Source organism: Pipra filicauda, unplaced genomic scaffold, assembly GCF_003945595.2.
Source record: "Pipra filicauda isolate LSUMZ 115617 unplaced genomic scaffold, ASM394559v2 scaffold289_size944018_pilon, whole genome shotgun sequence".
NCBI classification, from domain to species: Eukaryota; Metazoa; Chordata; class Aves; order Passeriformes; family Pipridae; genus Pipra; species Pipra filicauda.
In genome coordinates, this window is record NW_024104408.1 from 844,350 (window position 1) to 865,121 (window position 20,772).

A 20,772-nucleotide genomic window follows, 5' to 3' on the forward strand; every position below is an offset into this window, starting at 1 on the left:
AAAAAAAAAATTACAAATATTTTAATAAAATTCATTTAAGTTACAGATTCCTGGAGAACAGGCTCCAGTGTATAAAATGGGAGACAGGCTGGGAAGAGCAGGGAAGCACCAACAGGAACCTCTTTCCCCAGAGGAAAGAAGAAAGAGGGACAGAAAGGTTCTGACAGACATTTATTGGGGGAAAAAAAACAAAAAACAAACCTCTAAGAGTGGTCCAGTGGATGTAGAAAGACATTAATCAGTCCATGTCCCTCTGTTTCTCCACCCTCCCAAATCCTCACCCCCAAAGGCAAACACATACGACAAGTCCTGCTTAAGTCACATATTCTCACAGGTCCAGGAAGACCTCAGATTGCAGCACAGTCTGTAGATATTAATCTCCTGCATCCCTGGGTGCCAGCAGGGATGTTTGAGAAGCCAAGAGACAGCTTCCTCTTGGTTCAGGTCCTTGAGACTGCACCAGCACGGTGGCACGGTGTCCTTGCCCATGTTGGATGAAGCCAAAGGAGCCGATCCCTCACGGCAGCTGATGTTCCTCCTGTATGGAAAGGGCACTCCACCCCACAGCAGGCGTTTGCGGGGCGGTCTCTGCAGTCCTCAGCACGCTGCACAGCAACAGTGGGGCCAGCCAGCCCCGGCCCACAGGGCCAAGCGACAAGAACGGACAGCACAGGCGGGAAGGAGGGGCGACAGCAGGCTCGGAGCCGTCCTGCCATGGAAAGGCCAGCACACAGAGCAGCCCAGAGCTTGATGCTGAGATGAAGAGCTGAAATGAAGCAGCTTCCCTACAGGTCTTTGTGGGGCCCTCAACCCGCCAGGGCCCCTCACACAGCACACGTCTCTCCACTCAGGTCCTCCATCCAGCCCGTAAGGCACCGGGGCTGGGTGGGCGACCAGCCAGCCAGATTCCACTTCCCTACCATTCTGGAGGGGGGGCAGGGGGAAAAGATGGACACATGGAGAGACCTGAAATCCAGCCAGACCACGAGCAGAGGGAAGCTTGGCCACCTGTATTTGCACGTGAGGAAGTGGTGGCTGTTACTCCAGGACAGCCATGAGGAGAAGCAGTTCCCGAAAGGCACTTCCATGGCGGCCACTGAGCCCAGACTTGTTCTTGACGACATTGCTGATGTTTTTCAGCTGCTTGTAGCACAGCTTGCATTTGTGGAGCCTGCAAAAAAACAACAGCAGACACAGCATAAAACCTCAGCTGCCTAAGAGAAGTGCCTGTTCCTGCAGTGCCAGAAAGGCAATTCAAGCAGGAGAGGAAAGCCCCACAAATGGCCTGGAAAAAGCTGAAATCTGAGCAGAGCTCTGCAGACAAACACCAGGCATTCAGCCCATGTCCTGATGAGACAGGGGAATGGCATTCACATAAGGGCTCTTTCACTCCTCTTTCCCCTTTGGCAGTACAGACCAGGGAGGAAGGAGGTGCTGCTTTCTGAAGGCCAATTCTCAAAGCAGAGCTATCCTGTGAATGAACTGGAAACCCAGGGCCTGGCTGCCAACTCATGTGAAGCAGAGGGTGAAGCCAGAGGGTGGTTTTACTCCCAACACTTTGTTTAGGTGTGACTCAATGCACAGTGACAGAGGGAAAAACAGTCTCTTGGCCTTTTTCTCAGAGCAGGAGGGTTTGGTGTTTGCAGACAAAGGGAGGGCAAGCCCAGTCTAGTACCACAGCCTCCACAGTGAGGACAAAGCTCACCCAAGAGAAAGGCTGGTTCCAACAGGGAGCAAGAGGAAGCATGTGCCTCACCTTTCCTCTCTGCTGATGTCCACTCCAACAGAAGGTGGTGCAGCAAGGATGTCTGTGATGAGTGGCAGGAATCTCTGGAGAATGAGTTTCAGGGATGTGCAGCCAGTCTGCACATAACTGAAAAACAGAGCATTGGGTCCCCTTTGAATTTCTTCCTGTCCTCCCCGCACATAGCCCTCAAACAACTCCCCCTCCACCACCTGTAACCAGGGAAGAAGAGCAACAGCCAATACATCTTGGTTCCAAGGCTTTGACAAAGCAAGACTGTTCCAAAGGTCCTGGCACATACCCTGCCAAGTGGAACCTCTTTGCTAAAGGGCAAAGATGTCCTGCCAAGGGACTCTGGCAGGAGCCTCTCTCCCAGAAGAAGGAAAAGCAGAAACTTCACCTTAAGAAAGAGGTTGAATTTTTTTGCCCCATAACAACAAGTCTCTGGGGCTGTTGCAGGACTTCATTACCCTTGTCCCAGGCTGACAGCTTCACTCCCATCAGTGAGCAAAGCCCATTTGTTTTGCATTGATGTGATCCCTCCTGGCTGCCAGAGCTGTCTTCAGTCCAACACACCTACACCAAATCCCACTATCCTGCTCTTCCTGCCCACGCATACTTTCCATATCTTTTCCCACACACACCTGGCAACTCCATGGCTATTTTCCAGGCATCGTATCAGCATTATACTGTATCTGTTGTGATTTCTCAGGATTTTCTTTCAGGTACAAAATGCCCAGTGGAGCTCCCTTATCACTATCTACACCCTGTCCCCCAATCACACCATGTTCTTGGGGCCTCACCTTTCATATTTACTTTGGAGTAGTTTTTCTATCTGTGGCAGGACTATAGTACACAAATCCAGCTTCCAGAGAGACCTGAAAAGAAAAGGACACATCCTGAGACTGGAGACTGAAGCTTTATAAATCTGAGTCAACACAAATAACACTTTATAGCAAAATGCCCAGGCAGCAACACTCAAGTTCACTGAGCAAGTTCACTGACTCCCCCTCGTGAGAGAAAGTGGCAGGTTCTTACAAATTTCATTGACTCTCAGCACAATCACTTTATGAAGCCCCAAGCCTTTGATTTTCCTTGGCCCCAAACAACTCCAGCAGGTCCTGGTACTGCAGACTTGAAAATGTGACTACTGGCACGTGCATTTCATGCTGCCACAGCCCACTGGACACAAGGCAGGTCCAAGGCAGCGCTCCCAACTCCCAGCCAGATGGCTCTTGGCTGTCCCAGGGGCTGCCCTCACCCAGGACTCACGCTTTTTGGTTGACAATATTCAAGAGGTCCACAACAACAGACAGATCGTTGATTGCCACTGCAGAGTCCAGAGAGTTCTGAGAGAGAAGGAGAAGAAAAAGTCTTCTATTGCAAAGCTCAAACTGGTTGGGCTAAAGCATATTAGTATCAAGTGCTCCTTTTCCAAAACAAGATAGAGGAAATGTGAAGCTGGCTTGGGAAGAGAACTCTCTCAGTGGCAAAGTTTTCTCCACCTTTCTTTGTGACTGTTCAGCCTCAGGTGGGACGCAGAGGCACTCTGTGGTGCACCCCTGGGGACAAGACCTGTGAGACCCCCCGTTCTTTGTGAGGCAGAATCGGCCCCAGACAAGCAGAGCTGCTCAGCTGCTCCCCTCAGGAGCCTCAGGTATCTCCATATCCTTGCCTTGATGTCACTGGTGCTCCATACAGCCCGCACGGTGTCCAGATTCTTGTGGCGGCTGGTGAGCACCACACACATTGTCTCGTGGCCCTTCCTGATCTGGGACATGGCTTCCTCATCCACAAGCTCGGTCTGGCTTTGGTTTTTCACAGCCTGGAAGTACAGACACCAATTACAGAGCAGCATGGCACAGAAGGGTAAGAGCTTTCTCTGGCCTTTGAATGGAAATGCTCAATTTGTTCTGACCTCAGTTACTTCTTTTCTGCTTTTTCTACTATGTCAATCACAAACACATTTGAAGCTTTGGAAAAACTCTCAAAAAAAGGTGAATTTAAAGTAAGTTTCCAAACCCAGTATGTTTTGATGAAGAACTTCGTTCACGTAAACCCTATTTTTTATGTGGAACATTAATCTGGAATCAGCAGATTTTATTACAAAGTATAAATCTTACACAATTTATTAGACTCTCAATTTGATTCCTGTCCATGCCATGCTGGAACCACATTTAGAGATTGGGATCATCAGGATGCTCTGGTCTTTCTCCTTTTCTAGGACAAGGGAATATCCTTCCCAAGAGAGACCAAGAGGCCTCCAAGATGCAAGAGGCAGAGATTCCTGTAAAATTATTATGTCCATGTAATGGCAGACAGCAGTTTTCTAAATGAATCACTGCCTAGTATATGGAGTTGTTCAGTGACTGTCTCACCCTTTGCTTTCTGCTTTGGCAACATGCTGTTTGTGAGCAGGGCTCAACGCTGCTGTGTTCACACCTCCCTGCTGCCAGTCACAATGGGGGCACCTCAGAGAGCCCCCTTTCTGATGCCACCCAACACAGACATCGGCTGGAAACCATCGTCCAGAGACACTTACTGGTAGAAAGTCAGAGGCCTTCAGGCCAATGGGCTCATTCCTGGCTGCAGGAATCACCGATGGCTCTGTTCTGGTCGAAGAAGTTGAGGAGGCTATCGGTGGCCTCTGGACTGGATCAGGCTGAAGGAGAAATTGGGATGAAAGCTCTAGCAGCAACAGTCTGGCCCTACTCTGATGACCTTTATTTCTAAGTTGCTTTCCTCTCACAGCAGGGTCCTAAGGCAGAAGCAGTCCCCAGTTTGCTAGCATAGTTTAAGAGGCAATAAAATATCACTCAGGTACACAGCAAGATGTAATTAAGGTTTGTAAAGAACATGGTGATGCCCCAGCAGAAGTGCCAAGTGCTGTTACTGTTATGATGATCTGAAATTAGGGCAATGGGCTGTGGCCAGCCTGAAGGCTGAGAGAATTCTAAAGAAGCCAGTATAATGGATACTGGCCCATCAGCTGCTCACAATTTTGGCAACAAAACAGCCTCAATTCAAGCACTTGTAGAAACCTGGTGCTTGGTTCTCTTCAGTGTCCCAATTTTGAGATGCAAGGAGAAACACCACTGCAAGAGCAAACGGCAAACAAAAACAACAGACCCATCCCCTGTCAGAGGCTGGCCTTGATTCCACTGCTCAGGGATGACACCCGGCAGGACAAAGCCTGGAGCTGCACTTTACTGCCCCTCAGTAACAAATCAGCCTGAGCAGAAATCATAGTCTCGAGCACTCGCACATCGTTCACAGAGGGAGCACAAACAGCCACCACAGATCACACAGTACATACAAGCTCCTGCTTTGGCAGCGAGGTCTGGACATCCGCAGCTTGGCTGGGCTTCGCTGCTTCCTTTGCAGCTACAGGCTCTACCAAGATGAAAAGGAGTGGGAAACAGACACTGAGTGTTCCTCTCAAGGGTTGAGAGCAAAGGTTCTGTATAGCTAGACTACAAGGAGCCGTTTCTGCAGACATGCAGCTCTCCCTCTCCTGAGGGCCATTAACCCCATTCCCACCAAGGGGTCATTTCCATACTCACCATCCTCAGGAGGGGCTGGAAAGGGCTCATTTCGAGGAGGAGTTCGGCCTACAGAATAAAATTAAAAAAATAAACAAGTGAAGGAGCATCCAAGGCTACAGATTAGTGATTAAATCAACCTTGGAGCTGAGAGATCTCCAACAACTCCACACATGAGGGTAATCAGTGATACAACAAGCAGAGTTATCTCTTTTGGACCTTGACACTATTGTTGAGTTTAGCCAAAGGCTTTCAGCCTTCATGGGTGGGAGGGACAAAACTGACCCTGTGGTTCATTGCTGCTGTAGAGGTGTGAAACATGAGACAAGGCACTGTCACAATAAATGATACTAGAAAAAAATCAGCTCCTGTTAAATTGACTTATATAAGTAAATAAAAACAATGGTTATGAATTCCTTAGAAAGGGCATTGCACAACATCTCCTAAACATCAATGTCTGCTTTAACAAAACCTTTTACCTTTCATTTTTAATGAAGGCTGCTGACCTTATACAAAACAAAATTTTAAGCTAAAAAAATTCCCGTAACACCCTAATCAGGACAGGAAGGCAACACGTTTACAAGGGAGCTCTGGATTCTGAGCCAGGCTTTAACCAGACATCACTGCACCCTAGTAAAGGTACCACCTTCCAGCCATTCACCAACATGATCTGTGGTTCAGTGTTCAAAGAGAATATTAAAGAATATTAAAGTTAAAGAATAATAAAGTTTTCTAAATTCTCCAGTCACAGGTAAAGTCTCTGTTATAGTGAGCCAAAGTTCAGATCTACTGAACCAGTTTAGCATCTTCAGCTCAAATCCAAACACAACTCAAAAGCACAATAAACCCTGGTACTGACAGATTGCATTCTTGGGCTGGAAGATCTCTTTGTAATCCTCCTGGTTCTTGATCTCAGCCTTTGATTCCTTCTCATCCCGGTCATCTTCACTGCTAGGACTGTGCCTCTCACTCTCTGAGTTGTGCTTTACTCTGCTGTGGAAAAAGAGATGATGTCACGGGAAGCCATGTTGTCAGAGAGACAGAGAGCACTGAGTTCCTGGTACATTTCCTTAGAACCTCGAAGTTCAACAAGCCAGCAGCCTCCCTTACCTCTGTGGCTTGGTGCAGCTCGTTGAGGGCCTGTCATAGATGCGGCGAAGGGAGGACCCTGTGGGGGTAGGTGGCACAAGAGGCTGGTCGTCCCTGATCAGCCCATGAGGAACAGAATCTGACTTTGGGACTCTGCTGAGATCCACAACGAAGGAAGAGACTGTGCTTTGTGCAAAGGAAACTCCTATCTGCAGAGGCAAGAGATCAAGGTGATTCACCAGGGAGCAGGGTGCACACCAGCCTTTTTGAGAACAGGCAGGATGGAGTGACCATGAGTAACCATGCTTGAGGATTGCTCAGTTCAGTGCTTTGGCTTTTTCAACTTAAAGTTGCCAACGATTTATGAAAGGCTTGGATAAAACTTTTGCCAAGCATAGTTTCTAAATACTGGTCAAACCAAGCCCCAGTTCTTTCCTCCAGAAGCCAAAGAGAGACAAAGTGGAGCTAAGGCTGCTGAAAGCAAAAGCCCACAACCTTTGTCTAAGGGCTGGGCACACTGCAAGCCCTGGCCACTTACAGTCTGATCCAAGCTTAAAGGTCAGAAGGCCTGCAAGAAGGCAGGAGGATTTTATCTTTTACCTCCCAGCTGCCTCCTCCAGCCTCAGGAGCAGTGGCTTACCAGCTGGTTGTTGCTGATAGATAAGTCAGCTACTTTTCCCCAGTTCACCAAGACCACATCAAAACAGCGCTCTGGCTCCCAGCCATACACACGCAGCGAATCCTGGAAGCCACTGTACAAGCAGCAGCCATCTGGGTTGAAGAGCACACACCTGGGAGGAAAGTGGGTGGAGAATCAGGCACAGCATTCCCACCTTGCTCACTCCCTGTGGGCCCCTGACTGCACCGAACATCTCCCACTCCGTTTGTAATAACGAACCTTCTGATCTGGTGTTCACCTGGGTAGCCTGGTGGGCCTGTGCAACATCTCCAGCAGCCCAAACTTCTCCCCAGTAAGTTTCCTCTCTCTGAGGAAATCCTCTCTTCACCCCCACTTTAGTCAATCCCTAGCACACTTGAATAGGAACTGAATGTACCTGACAGGAGTAGCCTCCTCTTCGATACAGCTCACAACTTGAAACTTCTCCAAGTCCCAGAACCGAACAGTCCTGTACACACAACAGAACAAAGTTGCTCATCCCTCTAGAAATCACTGTAGAATCCAGGATTTAACAAAACACTAATAGCTAGAATGACTTCCAGTGTTGTGCACGAATGGTGACCCTACACAGGCGAGTCTAGCTAAGATCTGTGAATCCAGACAGAGATGTTTAGAGCCTCTAGACATGGATGGGCATTTAGAGCTGACCCAGAACTAAGAAAACACTCTGTTAGCTAAGCAGGGCTGCCTGCTGTTCACACAGGATGTCAGCTGGATTAGTGAGATGCTTGAGGCTATGCATTGGTTCCTAGTGTGGCAGAAGGTGCCATCAATTTTGGATGAGAAGCCAAGATCCCCATGTTCTGCCCTGCATAGATGGGGCATCCTGCTGGCTAGAGTTGTGTGACATTCCTATTTCCCATGTTCCTGCAAGGAAGAGCATCAAGAAAGAGAACAGACATACATTTCCCATCTTTCTCCCTCCCCTTATGTACCTGTCAGAGCTGCCAGAAGCCAAAAGGTATTCATTGGGATGGAATTCAACAACATTTACTGGGCCGGTGTGTCCTGTAAACTCAAACATTAACTTCCCAGCAGTCAGATCCCACAGCTGAAAGGAGGAAAGAACAGAGGGACACTTGAAGAGATTTAATGTTAGAAATTTCCAACACACTCAGGATTTTCTTGTACTGGCAACTTTCTAATCCTTCCCCCCTCCAAGAACAAACTCAAGTCTGTCAAAGAAAGCAATGATCAGGGAAAAAGTACTATCCCAGTCATTTAAGGCAGTATTTTTGGGTTGTTTTGATGTTATCTTTTAAATTTTCCATGTAATTTGTCCCCCAGAAGTTTCTGGTTTATATTTAGACTGAGATAAAATACGGCAGTTCTACCTGTCCCCACAAACTAGATCTCAAAAGTAAATAAAAATCCAAAAGCTCTGACTCCCTTAACAATTTCTTCTTTCTGTGCTCTAGTCTCCACTTAAAAATCCAGTGAAATGACTGCTCAGTTCATTTCACGTGAAACCAAAAATAAAATCAGTCCTTCATCTGCATTCCCTCATAGCCCACGTGAGACAACAGTGAGGCAACACTGCTTCAGTCGATACTTTTCTGAACTCCTTCTCTTGCTCTGCTCAGCCCTGGCAGCAGTTTTCAGGCTGGTAATCACGTGCAATGTGTATGATTACACACCCCTACTGAATTAACTGAGCAGAGCCAGAAATCGGTGTGATGAAGCAACATGCTTGTAGACAATTCATTCTGTAAGGTTTACTGAGAGAACCAAGGCCACTGTTCAGGTATCACAACTCTACCACCACCAAAACTTGAACTTTCATGCTCACAGTGCCAACATGTCTATTAAGTAAGTGCATTTCAACACATGCAGCAATTTTCTGGGGGCTACTGGACAGGATGCCCATAAACAGACCGGTCCTTGCAAAGCCAGAGGGCTCAGCCAGCTGCCTAATGAACTAAAGGCATTTATGAGTGAGTGCTGGTAATGCCTGATAAAAAGATCCCAGCATTCCCACATGCCACAAGCACATAAGGAGGGTGTCACAATAAATTACCTTTACAGTGTGATCATCAGCAGCAGAGGCCACCCACTTCCCATCAGGGCTAAAGCGAAGACATCGAACTGCTTCTGTGTGACCCTGAAATGAGCAAGGCCACTTCACAAATCATGCAGATCTTATTCTCATGCTGGAAAACTAGGAAGTTATTTGTACATAATCACTTTAAGGTTTGCTCACAAGTCCTCAACAGAAAGCTTTCTCCCCTCTTTGCCTGAAAATAATGCAGCATTTTACCTTGAATGTGAAGATACAGCCTTTTCTTCTTACATCCCAGAGCTACAGGGAAGAAAAGCAAACAAATGATATGTTTGAAGCAGTATGTAGGGAGCCCAAAGGTCCTGCCAGAACAAGAGCTCTCCCTGTCACCAAGCTAACACACTGCAGAATGAAGGGGCTGCTGAACCCCTCTTTGCCTCAGGGATGTTTTCTAACCTAAATCCCCGAGCAAGAATCACTCTTCTAAAGTATTTCACACTACAGCAGCTCAATTCTGACAGCCAAATACCAGCCTGACACAACCCACAGCAACCAGGACACCTGTGCTTGCTGACACCAGGTCTTGGCTGGCACCTTACTCAGAGCCACATTCCACACCAGAAGAGTCACACTCATGAGCTACTGCTGTGAAAACACACGCAGGGATTTCACAAGCACTCGCAAACACACCTGCCCACACACGGAAATGACGATTTGCAGCATCTACCAACACTTCTGGCGCTGTTCAAAACAAAGTAAAGAGGGGAATCTCTAGTGGAAGCTGGGTTTTACCTTAATATTGGTATCCAAAGAGCCAGACGCCACAAAGCTTCCAAAAGGATGGAAATGAAGGCTGCAGATATTCGCTTTGTGACCCGGTAAGGTACGAAGAACTGGGAAAAGGAGAGGCAGAGTAGGGAGAAGGAATAGGGAGAAAATATTTAGCAGTTCATTTCCCCCAGACAGCATTCAGAAGTGTACCCATCCTATCCTCACCATTAATCTCATGCTAATACAACACACATTAGACATGATATATATTGTTTATTTCTCCAGATACATTATTTTATGGAAATGCTTCTGACTTTACCCTTGCAATGCAAAGAAACAGCAGAGGGTCCATGTTCAGTGATCCTAATGAAAGTCCTGTCCTTACATATGGAAACTCTGGAGAGAACTCCAAAGGTCTCCATTCTGAAAATGAGGCAGCTGGCAGGCTGCTGCAGCATCTTTCCACTTGATACACAGCAGAAAAATGGGCTGGGGAAGGAACAGTTTTAGCCAGGGAGTGAAAGGGACATTTGACTGCCTGCAGCACTAACCTTCCAGTGCTATTAGACAGACCCTTTCCTGGGACTCTGCACCCCATCCAGGCACCATCTCATAGGTTCAAATATTCACCCTGGACTCCTTCAATTGTCCCTTGCAAGAAGCATCCAAAAGACCAGGAATGGTCGCTTAGGAAGCAGGAGACAAAGAAACGATCAGTGTTTCAGGAAGTCATCAAGTAACAGCCCTTGTAATTCTGGAAACCAGAAGAGACCAGTAGAACTGGTAGATCATATCTCTGCAAGGAGAGACGAATGCAGGACTCAACTGTGAGGAAGAAAAATTGCTCAGATAATAACAAGGGCAATCCCTCTCCATCATCTGGTGATTCCCTTGGCAGAAATTAGCTCTTGAGTCAGAGCTGGAGTGGTCATTTGCACAGACACTGGCTCATAGGTCTCCTAATAAATTCAGCCAGATCAGCTACTCTCCACTGGTAATGCCCAACTATTCCATAACTGAACTGATTCTAACTGTCTGAATGACAAAAGTGCTTTTCATTACTGACGCCATCTGTGGTTTGCCTTCTTAGCTCAGCCAGTGTAAGCCTATTTTCATTGCACATTCCCTCTGTGAACAAGTAGCAACCTATAAGAAATACTCATTTTCTGGTATTCCTGCTGGAATGCACTCAAGTGATTTATGACAGCTTTGCAAATTCACTCTTGGATTTGAGGAAAATGCAATAAATAAAACATGACCCAACAGTCGGCCTTTAAAGGATCAGAGCTCAATGAGTTCATAGCTTTTACTATTTATTAAAAATTAGGTCTTTGTCTATTTCATGCAAGGGCAGGAGAGGAGAAAAATTGCTTGAGGTAAAAAGAAAAGTTAAAACCTAAGAACGAGAACAAGAGGTCAGTGAGTGGGAGAATTCTGGACTTAAGCAGAACTTAAAACACTTAAAACTTCCAATCTGGTTTTGGATCCTTTTATTAAGGTTTATTTTAAGCTGAGACTCTGAATACAAATTCTCTACACCTAGTTATCTGTACATGCATGGAAAAGGTTCTGGAATGTAGATTTCAATACACTCAGGTCAAAACCATAGAAATTAGTTCCTCAGATCAGTGTCCCCAGTACATGCTCAAATTTATGCTTGAGCATGGATACACAGCTCTACAGCCTCAGTAGAATGGCACAAAAGCCCTCTGAGAGGGTTGCAAATGAAGATGAAAGCAATGCCAGGCTCCTGCTCCTTCTTAAGTCAGGAACCTTCTGGGTCAGCATAGATACTAAGCATAAGGGTTCTCCAAAAAATGTGCATTAACAGAAGCAGAACCTCACGGACACGTACCTTTGGCAGCTTCCAGGTCCCAAACTCGAATGGACCCTGACCGGGACCCTGCAACAATGAGCTTCTCATTTGGATTGACCTGTAGGCTCTCAATGGGGGTTGTGTGGCCTGTCAAGCTCTGCAGAGAGAACCATTAGTCACAGTCAACAGCTGCTGACACAGCCCTGTATGAACCATGGCATTGTTCATCCTCGAGGGGTAACTCTCTAGCCATGAGCTGGGACTTGGTCCTTTCTCCTCAGCAGCCACCAGCATGGTAGAGCACCCTAAAGCCCATCACTGCACATAGCACAGCACACTCGTCTTCCACGTTATCCCACTTTCTGGAGCACACTGACTAATTTTGAAAGGATGCATCAACAGAGACACAGGCAGTTAAACATTAGGTGTGGACACCCAGACAAGGTTGACACATTCTTACATCATAAAAACTGTGCTGTGCAAGCACAATGGCACCATGTTTTCTCTAAATGGGTCATGTAAGTGTCATGAACTGGTTACAAAATCAAAGCAAGAGCAAAAGCAGGGCTACTTCAGAGCCTTCACATAAGGAAGGAGCCACACGTTGCTGCCAGCAATGAGTGTCACAGTGATAACATGGTCCCAATACTGAAGTATTGACTTGAGGCATAAGGCAGTAATTCACATGTATGTATTCCTTTCATCCTTGAGCACCTGAAAGCTTACAAATTACATCACTATTTTGAAAAGGCCTGTATTTAAGTAAAACACAAGAATATTTAGAACTAACTTCAGAAAACCAATACCACCATTACAGACTTTTTGCTTGACAATCAAGCAATATTCTCTGCTCTACTCCATCCTCAAATATGTCTTTTTAAATAGCTATGCCAGCTCTGTGCCTCCCACACAGAGGCTGGGAACGTCAGCTGGAAGCTGCCTGTTCTACTGGGGCTGTCTTAGGATTCCATGTGCAATAGAAATCCTCCACATACTCTACAGGCAACTGCCTCTGCTTAGTGAGAATCACAGCTCAAACTCAACCTGAGTTGCAATTTTACTTCTCCTTCTTTCCCAGCATGGAAACATCAGGAACCATAAACACTAAAGATGAATTTCAGAGGACAAAACACACAGAATGGAAAAACAAAGCAGACATATTCTCCTTTTAGCCTTTTTGATCCTACTTTCCTGAGTTCTCCCTCACAAGGTTCACACTGGCTAGAGCAATGCCTTCAATACCACAACATTATTGTGCTCTTAATTAAACAAATGACAAGGGACATGTGCTAAAGGTGGTTTTCCACAACACCCACTCAAGAAAAAAAAAATACAATTCAGTACAGACATCTGTTAAATATATTTATGGCACACTTTAGTGATCACTGCTGGGTAACCTTACTCTTGCTAACACTCTTGCCCAGCATTCCTCCTCCCCAGCCTACAGCAAACTATTGTGACAACCTTTGTGCTGGCAGTCAGGGACCGTGGGACAGGTGGGAATGCATCCTGCTGGGGATGTCTCCTGCTATGACTGCAAACTCCAGGGTATAAAACTGGCCCCTGTAGCCTGCACTATAAAACCAGGTGATCTTATACAAAACTCTTCCTTTAATTATCTGTAGCCTGGTAACACATAAAGCACAGTATTCATTATCTGAGCAAGCACTGGCCCAGCTCAAGCACCCAGCCATCCCAAATCTCTCTGGAGCAGGGGCCTCACCAGGCACCCAATTCTGTCCTTCTCTTCAGCTAGAATCTAGTCACCCAGCTTTGTGTTGGTAAACTATTCACCAGTCCCACAGGCTACAGCCCAACAATCTTTTCCTCTCATTCCCCACCCTCCAAACCTCAAAAAGCTGAAAACAGGCCTGTTCTTACCATGATGCAGTTGGGCTTGCTAACTGACCATATGTTGACCCGACAGTCATCTCCTCCAGTGGCCAACATCCGGCCTGAACCTTTTCCCAGGACTACTGAGGATACATTGCTGCTGTGGGCCACGATCTCTTCTGCACAAAACAAAGCCAACAGTTATTACAGACTAGTATAGCAATTTTCATCTCATTGCTCCAAAAGCACTAAAAAATATTCTTCCTCCAGAAACTTTACAGTTTTCTACAGACAACCTGCAGCAGCCCATTGTTCAGATAAGAAGTCACACTATTATCTTGTTTGAAACATTCTCCCTCAGCTCTGCCTGCTGTACTTAAGACATTTGCTGACCAAAGCTTCACGACTCCAGTGCCCACATGGCTTACAGAAAGCATCTTCTCCCACTTGCAGCAGCTCAGGAGCTTTTAAAGATTTGCTCAAGTGAAGCACGCTGAGCACAGAAGGTCCCTTACCTGCAATAATGCACAGCAGCCAGAGTCACCTAGTGGAAGGCTCTCTAATCCTGTTCTAGAAAGCAGCAGCAGCAGACAGTCTAACCTGAGAGGAACTGGCAGATGAGCAGTGGTACAGTTTGTTACCCTACCCAGAAAAAAAGTTGGACTCAGCAGCAGGGAGAGGTGGAGCTCCCTTCCCTGAGCTTTGGCAGAGGCTTTGCTACATACCCACTAATACAGGCAAAACTGAGCACTGCAGAGCATGAAACTGTGACAAGGGAGGGTGAATGTCTATCCAAAAGGGCAGAAAAGAACAAATCTCATTAATGCTACATGACTGTTAAAAAAATGGGGGATAAGGGGAAGCTCTGATGCTGCAGCAACAGAACTCTATGGAAACCTCATCATAAAGAAACCAATTTGGGGCAAAAGAGAAGCTGAATGAGCATCTTTGCTTAGACATCTCATTTGCACGGTGGACTTTTAACTCCACTCAAATTCTTGGCAGGGGCTTTTGGGAGATGCATTTGCATGCCTAATAGTCATGAAACTTGTCCGTAAAAAGGCTCAGGAGCACTGATTCAGCTTTCATTCAGATTGTTTGGATGGGAGGAGTAACTTGAACATTTTACACGCAGCACTAATCCAAAAGGATATCAGACAGCTGCAATAATAATTACAGGTACTTTGATCTCGAACTCTCAGAGTGCTTTTTTGAAAGCAAAACGGTCCAGCTTTCACCTGGGCTGGGGAAACACCTTTCAAATTACAAAGGTAACCAGACCATAAACTACATGCGAAGGGCAAATCTGAAAATATGCTTGTATTGTGTTGAAAGACCAAACTTCCACATGACAATGGTAAAACAAAGTGTTCTTAAAACATGGACTAGAAGGCAACCAACAGTACAATTAGCATTAATAGACAACTCACTAGTTAAAATTGAAAGGACAGCTGCAGAGCATTGCTGCTGAAATGAGTGTGTCAGCAGCTCTGCTTTTTCCTTCCTCTTGATTTCATTCTTAATATTATATTGTAACTTTATAAGCGTTGGGGAAGCATCCAACCCTTTGTTCACAAAAGCCAGGTGATAATCAGGAGTCTGCCTTGGCCAGAGAGGTTCATTCGCTTCCCCATAAATCTCCTTAAACCCACAAACTTTTTTGTTTCATTTCTTGTCATCAGCTATCACTCACCAGCCCAGAAACACTAAACTCCTAATTAGCATTGCTGAAACACTCCTAACACTCAGAATGCTTCTTGCTCTAAGTAGGATGTTAAGATGGGGCAGAGTCTGACAAAAACGAAGATCAAGAACTTCTGCCCACTTAGGGAACGGAGATAGATCGACTTCCAGCTTTTCCTATGACCGGAGTTTCAGGCATGGGAAGATAACACAGTAAACTGGCTTTCCTGCTCAAAAAGATACAAAATTGCTAAGTCAACTATCTCAGACTCCTTCATGTGTTACCAGTCAAGGATACTGTATTTCTGCTGCCCAATTTCTATAACGCACATCAAAGATCTACAGCAAATGACCGCATTGCATTGCTTCTGAGCATTCCTCGAAAGCTCCCATGAAATAACTCACCAGTGACCAGCGAAGCAGACAGAAATTGGTAGTCAGCAACTGTTAACTGCTCCTTCAGAGGAAGAATGGACATAAAAGCAGCAGATTCTTACTGTCTCTTGCAAAGCAATTTCAAGAGAGACGCACAGGCCCTGCAAACTCGTTCCTCCTACAGCAAAGAGCTCAGTGAACCTTCTGTAACCAGTAAGCAGCAATGAAGGACAACCCCAAATGGGCTAAGTCTGGGGCTTCCTCTCTGACACTGAGGGGATTCCCAGCCACAACCTGGGCTCTGAAGGGGGCTTTCCATTGAACCACAGAATACCCTAAGCTAGAAGGCACTCACGAGGATCATTGAGTCCAACTCCTGGCCCTGCACAGGACAGAAATCCCACCATGTGCCCAAGAGTGTTGTCCAAATGCTTCCTGAGCTCTGCCAGGGCTGCTGCTGTGACTTCCCTGGGGAGCCTGTTCAGTGCCCAACCACCCTATGAGTGAAGAACCTTTTCCTAATATCCAAACTAAACCTCCTCTGGCACAGCTCCAACTGTTCCCTCGGGTCCTGTCACTGGTCACAGAGAGCAGAGATCGGAGCTGCCCCTCCACTGCCCCTCGTGAAGAAGCTGCAGCCCACAGTGAGCTCTGCCCTCAGTCCTCTGCCTCTTCTCCAGGCTGAAAAGCCGAGAGACCTCAGCCACTCCTTGTACAGCTTCCCTCTAGACCCTTCACCATCTTTGGATGCTCCCTAAAAGCTTTATATCCTTTTTATACTGCGGTGCCCAAATCTACCCCCAGGACTTGAGGTGAGGCTGCACCAGCACAGAGCAGAGTGGGACAATCCTCTCCCTTGACCTGCTGGTGATGCTGGGCCTGATGCACCCCAGGACGCACTGGTGGCAAATATCCAACCCTTGGGGCTACCAGGGCACACTGGTGGCTCATATCCAACTTGCCATCGACCAGGACCCTCAGGTCCCTTTCCACAGGGCTGTTCTCCAGCCTCTCGTCCCCCAGTCTATCTGTACATCCAGGGCTGCCCCGAGACAGGTGCCCCATCCCTCACTGCCTCCGTCGTTCTTGTACCACATCGGAGTCACGCAGGGCCAGCCGGGCATTTGGGCTAGCAGCAACCAGAAAAAGATACAGGCCGTGAGTGACCCTTCGGCGACAAGGCTGCGCTATTTCCCGTGCCGCTATGTTTTCAAACGAGGCTTCCTGGAGTTAAAAATTCCAGTCGGCAACGTTCATCCCACACCCAGGGCAGGGATGAGCTGGCTCATACCACCCCCGCCCCGCACTCACGCAGCTTCCACGCCGTCTTCGTGGTGACGGCCACGGCCATGGCTCAGAGCGGCGCCCCTGGGGCGGGCACGGCTGCAGCGCCCTCCTCCTCCCGGTGAGGCTCCGCTCCGCTGGCGCGTCCTACGGCCGGGCCGTGCACCGGGGCTGCCCCGGCCGCCCTGCGGGCACACACAAACACGGTCACGGCGAGACCCTCCCGAGCGGCGGCGCGGCGGAGGGCGAGGCCTCACCGCTGATGAACATCACGGGGCGGGAGCGCTCCTCGGGCCGTCGTGGGGGATCGTCTGGACGCTGGTGGCGGCGGGGCCCGGCGGCACCGCACCGGGACCGGCACCGGGACCCCCCCGCCTACAACCGGCCCTTCACAACAACCCCGCGCCGCGCCGGGCGGTTGCCCGGGTTGCGCGCGCGGCTTGGCCAATAGGAAGCGAGGGCGGGGCGGTTGCCATAGCGACGGTGCAGCGGCGTCCACTCGCAACGCGGCTTCTTGGGGGAGCCCTTCGAGCGCTGCCAATGAGGAGGCGGCGTGCTGAATGGGCGCCGCCATCTTGCGGAGCCGCCCTGAGGGGCGGGGTTCGGGCCGCGGCCGGGAGGGGTCGCGGCGCTTCGGCGGGCGATCCTCCGCGGAATCGGAGCCTGGGGCGGCTTCGCAGCTTCCATGGGGGCGGCCTCGGTCCTTCCCAGGCACTCTTAGCGTGTCCCAGGAGTTAGTTCCCGGATGCCACGGGCACAGACCCTGAGGGAGCGGGTCTCCCGTGAGACTTCTGCGCCTCCCGCCGCCCGGCTGAGGTGCGGTCGTGTCGTGCCGCTTGCGCGTGTTTCTCGCCGTCTCTGAAGCCAATTACTCCCATCAACAGAGAAAATCAAATTAGTTTGGCGCTACTCCTTGATCATGGCCCAAGAACGCTGGCAGAATTCTCAAGGATCACCCCCTCCAAGCTCGGGAGCGATGCATCCCGACAAGGAGGAAATCGGGCAAAAATGCCAGGAGGCCTCCGTGGATGGATAAGGAGCTGCTGAGCAAACTCAGAGCTAAAAAAGAAGCTTTCGGGAAGTGGAGAGGAGGACAGGTGGCCTGGGAGGAATACAGGGAAATCCCATGGCAAGGGGGGTTGGGACTAGATGATCCATTCCAACCCCTTAACATTCTATGATTTAATAATATGCTGATGTTTTGGCAGCTGCTCTGTCCCTAATGACTGTAAAAATATTTTTAAATTAATTTATTCTGGTGCCTTTTCTGGTATTGAATTAACAAGGATGAGTTCATAACCACAGTGCTATGTGTGGGTTTTGTCATTGGAGACCTCTAAATGAGATGAAAGAAATTTTATGTTTGTGGTGAACTCACCAGTTCAAAATCTTGGCTTGTGCAAAACTAAATTATGAATTTGTTAAAATATTATTATGTTTGAAAAGAACCGGTATTCCCAAATAATCCTGCTCCTGATGTCAGCAGCTATGGATCAGGTTTGGGGAAGAAAAGCCCTGAGAGACAGTGTCAGACTTGAGTCTCAGACATGATGGGATTTCGTGTGGAGGGAATTGATGTACCTGCAGATGGGCCTTAGAACAGAAGAGGGAAAAGAAAAAGACACAATGCTGCAAGTTCATTAAAATCTCCTGATGAATCTGATGATTTTGAGATTACTGCAGGCAGCTACAGAGAAGGAAGGAAGGGAGAAGTCAGTCATGCCCAGCCAGGCGGGGGTTCCTGAGCAGCGCCTCTTGAAGAGAATGGGATTTCTGTTGTGCCAGCTGCTTTTCCCTGTAACAACAAGGGGGATATCAGAGGAAAACTGCAGTGGGAATCAACCATTTTGCAGAACAGCTTCAGTGCCAAGTTCCCAGGGGGCTGCCTTGTAGACCTTCCCTGGGCACTGCTCAGGCATCATTCCCAATACCTGCTGGGCCTCTGCTTGAGTCTGGGCATACTGGCGCTGGTTGCAGCGTGATGGGCACGGAATTCATCCTCCTCCCAGCTCTTGTTCTCTGAAACAAGAGAGCTCTGGGAGCTCCTCTGCCGCTTTTCCAGTGCCTGTGAGGGAACAAGCAACCAAAAGTCAGGGAAATAGAGAGGGAAGTGAGGAGCAAAGGCACACAAAAGCATAACTCAAAGTCCAGGGAGCTGAGATGAAAGAAACCACAAACTGGAGCTGATTTATTTTCAGGGAGAGGCAAAAAGTTTGAGATGAGGTCTCATGAGAACAAGAAAACAAGGGGAGTCAAAACACGTGGAACAGCAAGAGGCAGCAAACTCCCAAAGTGTTGCCTCCCTAGAGTCAAGAAGCCCTGGAGAACCAAACTGGATCTGGTTGAGATAAGGACTAAATTTCACTGTGGAGCTATTTTGTTCTTTGATCTCACATGCTAAAGATAAAAAAAAAATAAATTTTATATATATATATATACAGGCATGGCTCTCTTAAAATACTCCCCCCATAATCCCTATTATCAAGTAGTGCTTCTTAATTATTTTCTTTATTAACTAAACAAAATAAACCAGTAATCTTTCTCAGTAATGTGAGTTTTTCCAGAAAGTCAGAAGGTGACCATAGCATAACCATGTTATATTTCCCTGGGAAGTCAACTGAAGCTGTGCTGACTTACACCGTACTGGGATTTGTCCCCCAATATATTTTAATGATACTAAAAGCCCTTCAGAGGTAATTCCTCAGAGGGAAAAAGCTTACTCTGGATTCCTTTGGGTACATGTATGAAATGCTGGCATGAACCTACCATGGCTTCGTGCTGACATTCTCTCCTTGCAGCGTTATACATTGAAACTGTCAATTTAATATTGGCTTCTTCATCCTCACGAACCTTCAAGACATTTAGCACCTTCCAAAAAATCAGAAGAAAGACCCCTCAGCTTTCCCACAAAATGACTGTACTTTTACATGCTTGACCTGCTACCAGAGCAGGTGCTGCATACAAGACTTGTACAATAAGGGTAAATACATATCTATACAAATATGTTCATATCCTGTGGGTAGATCAAGCTGATAGTAGTATTAATTTTAGATTGTTACACCGTATGAAATTCTTGAACCCCGTTATTGATAATTGATAAGAAAGCTTTCCTGGAGTCACAGTCTTGGCACTACTTTTGAAACGGCAGCAAAAGCTTTGGCTTATACTTTGTCTTATACAGGATATGCAGCACAAGCAGTGTGAATATTTTGTCTGTTGATACATCCAGACTGAGAAATTTGCAAGGTAGTTCATGAGGTCACAGTGAACTACCTTCAAATTTCTGGGGAAATCTTCACCAAACAATGGCTGGGGAGCAAGCATGATCATTCAGCATAGAGACCAACTTTGTGACACCAGAGTCTTATTTTTACCACAGTTTATGCTGAGGATGCTTTGGCAACCAGTCAGCTGAAACTGTTTCCACGCCTGATCAACTCTGACAGTGTTGCACCTCCCTCTTACCTCTGCTTCAGATTCCCGGACTTGATGCTTCAGCTCCTTCTGTTCCTTTCTCAGGTCCCACAGCAACTTGTACAGATGGAGCACGTTCTTTTGTTTCTCAGAGGACCATGGCTGGAAGCAGATAAGTCAGTGTAAAACAGCAGCACTGTCTGGATCCATGGGATCAGGTACTCTGCTGAGAGAAACTGGCACAATCCTGCCATAGTCAACAAGGTGACTGATTTCCAGCACTGAAGCATCGAACCCATGGTCAGCATGGGTTTATTAGACTTAATTTTGATTGGGAGTCCATCAGTAATGTGAGACAGATGGCACGTCTTGCACTTTGCTAATGCTGCTGGTGTATGGTTGGAACAGGTTTTGCAGGGTTAGAGATGGAGCGATGGGACCCCAGCAATTGTTTTCTGTGTATTCTCCCCAGTGGGAAATAGAAATTAAAACAAAAGAGCCTGCATAACATTAAAAAAATCCTGTATTTGCAATCTCTCTTTG

At 47.4% G+C, this 20,772-nt stretch overlaps 2 protein-coding genes and 1 long non-coding RNA gene across 4 annotated transcripts in view; 1 reads left to right on the top strand and 2 right to left on the bottom strand.

The window, feature by feature from the left end:
* Nucleotides 1-17,222, bottom strand: KATNB1 (katanin regulatory subunit B1). 2 transcript variants are annotated; one of them, XM_027734027.2, is made up of 20 exons: nucleotides 17,073-17,222; nucleotides 16,843-17,000; nucleotides 13,522-13,652; nucleotides 11,680-11,797; nucleotides 9,846-9,946; nucleotides 9,312-9,353; nucleotides 9,072-9,155; nucleotides 7,990-8,105; nucleotides 7,431-7,502; nucleotides 7,016-7,166; nucleotides 6,397-6,584; nucleotides 6,146-6,279; nucleotides 5,308-5,355; nucleotides 5,061-5,137; nucleotides 4,287-4,406; nucleotides 3,420-3,569; nucleotides 3,017-3,093; nucleotides 2,548-2,622; nucleotides 1,757-1,873; nucleotides 1-1,171 (listed from the first exon to the last, which is right to left on the bottom strand). In XM_027734027.2, the coding sequence occupies exons 2-20, from the start codon at nucleotides 16,880-16,882 to the stop codon at nucleotides 1,039-1,041; spliced, it is 1,974 nt and encodes a 657-aa protein (XP_027589828.1). In that variant the 5' UTR covers nucleotides 16,883-17,000; nucleotides 17,073-17,222; the 3' UTR covers nucleotides 1-1,038. The 2 variants fall into 2 exon arrangements, with proteins under 2 accessions (XP_027589828.1, XP_027589829.1); XM_027734028.2 differs by having other exon boundaries at nucleotides 6,146-6,276; nucleotides 16,843-17,222.
* Nucleotides 16,817-20,772, top strand: part of LOC120323565 — a 4,677-nt gene continuing 721 nt past the window's right edge. The window contains exon 1 of the long non-coding RNA XR_005564143.1: nucleotides 16,817-20,447. This is a non-coding gene — a long non-coding RNA (uncharacterized LOC120323565). The remainder of the gene's footprint in view (nucleotides 20,448-20,772) is intronic.
* The window catches only part of DRC7 (dynein regulatory complex subunit 7), a 13,058-nt gene continuing 10,731 nt past the window's right edge, over nucleotides 18,446-20,772 (bottom strand). The window contains exons 14-17 of the mRNA XM_027734042.2: nucleotides 20,281-20,391; nucleotides 19,582-19,683; nucleotides 18,747-18,880; nucleotides 18,446-18,610 (exon numbers count right to left, since the gene is read on the bottom strand). Of these exons, the coding sequence (XP_027589843.1) occupies nucleotides 18,529-18,610; nucleotides 18,747-18,880; nucleotides 19,582-19,683; nucleotides 20,281-20,391 (429 nt within the window). The 3' untranslated portion in view covers nucleotides 18,446-18,528. The remainder of the gene's footprint in view (nucleotides 18,611-18,746; nucleotides 18,881-19,581; nucleotides 19,684-20,280; nucleotides 20,392-20,772) is intronic.

Coding starts and splice junctions, on each gene's coding strand:
- KATNB1 (XM_027734027.2), bottom strand. CDS start 16,882: ATGGCCGTGGCCGTCACCACGAAGACGGCGTGGAAGCTGC. Junction 6,280..6,396: donor AGCTGCACCAAGCCACAGAG/GTAAGGGAGGCT, acceptor CTTTTTCCACAG/CAGAGTAAAGCACAACTCAG. Junction 4,407..5,060: donor CGCTGCCAAAGCAGGAGCTT/GTATGTACTGTG, acceptor TTTCTCCTTCAG/CCTGATCCAGTCCAGAGGCC.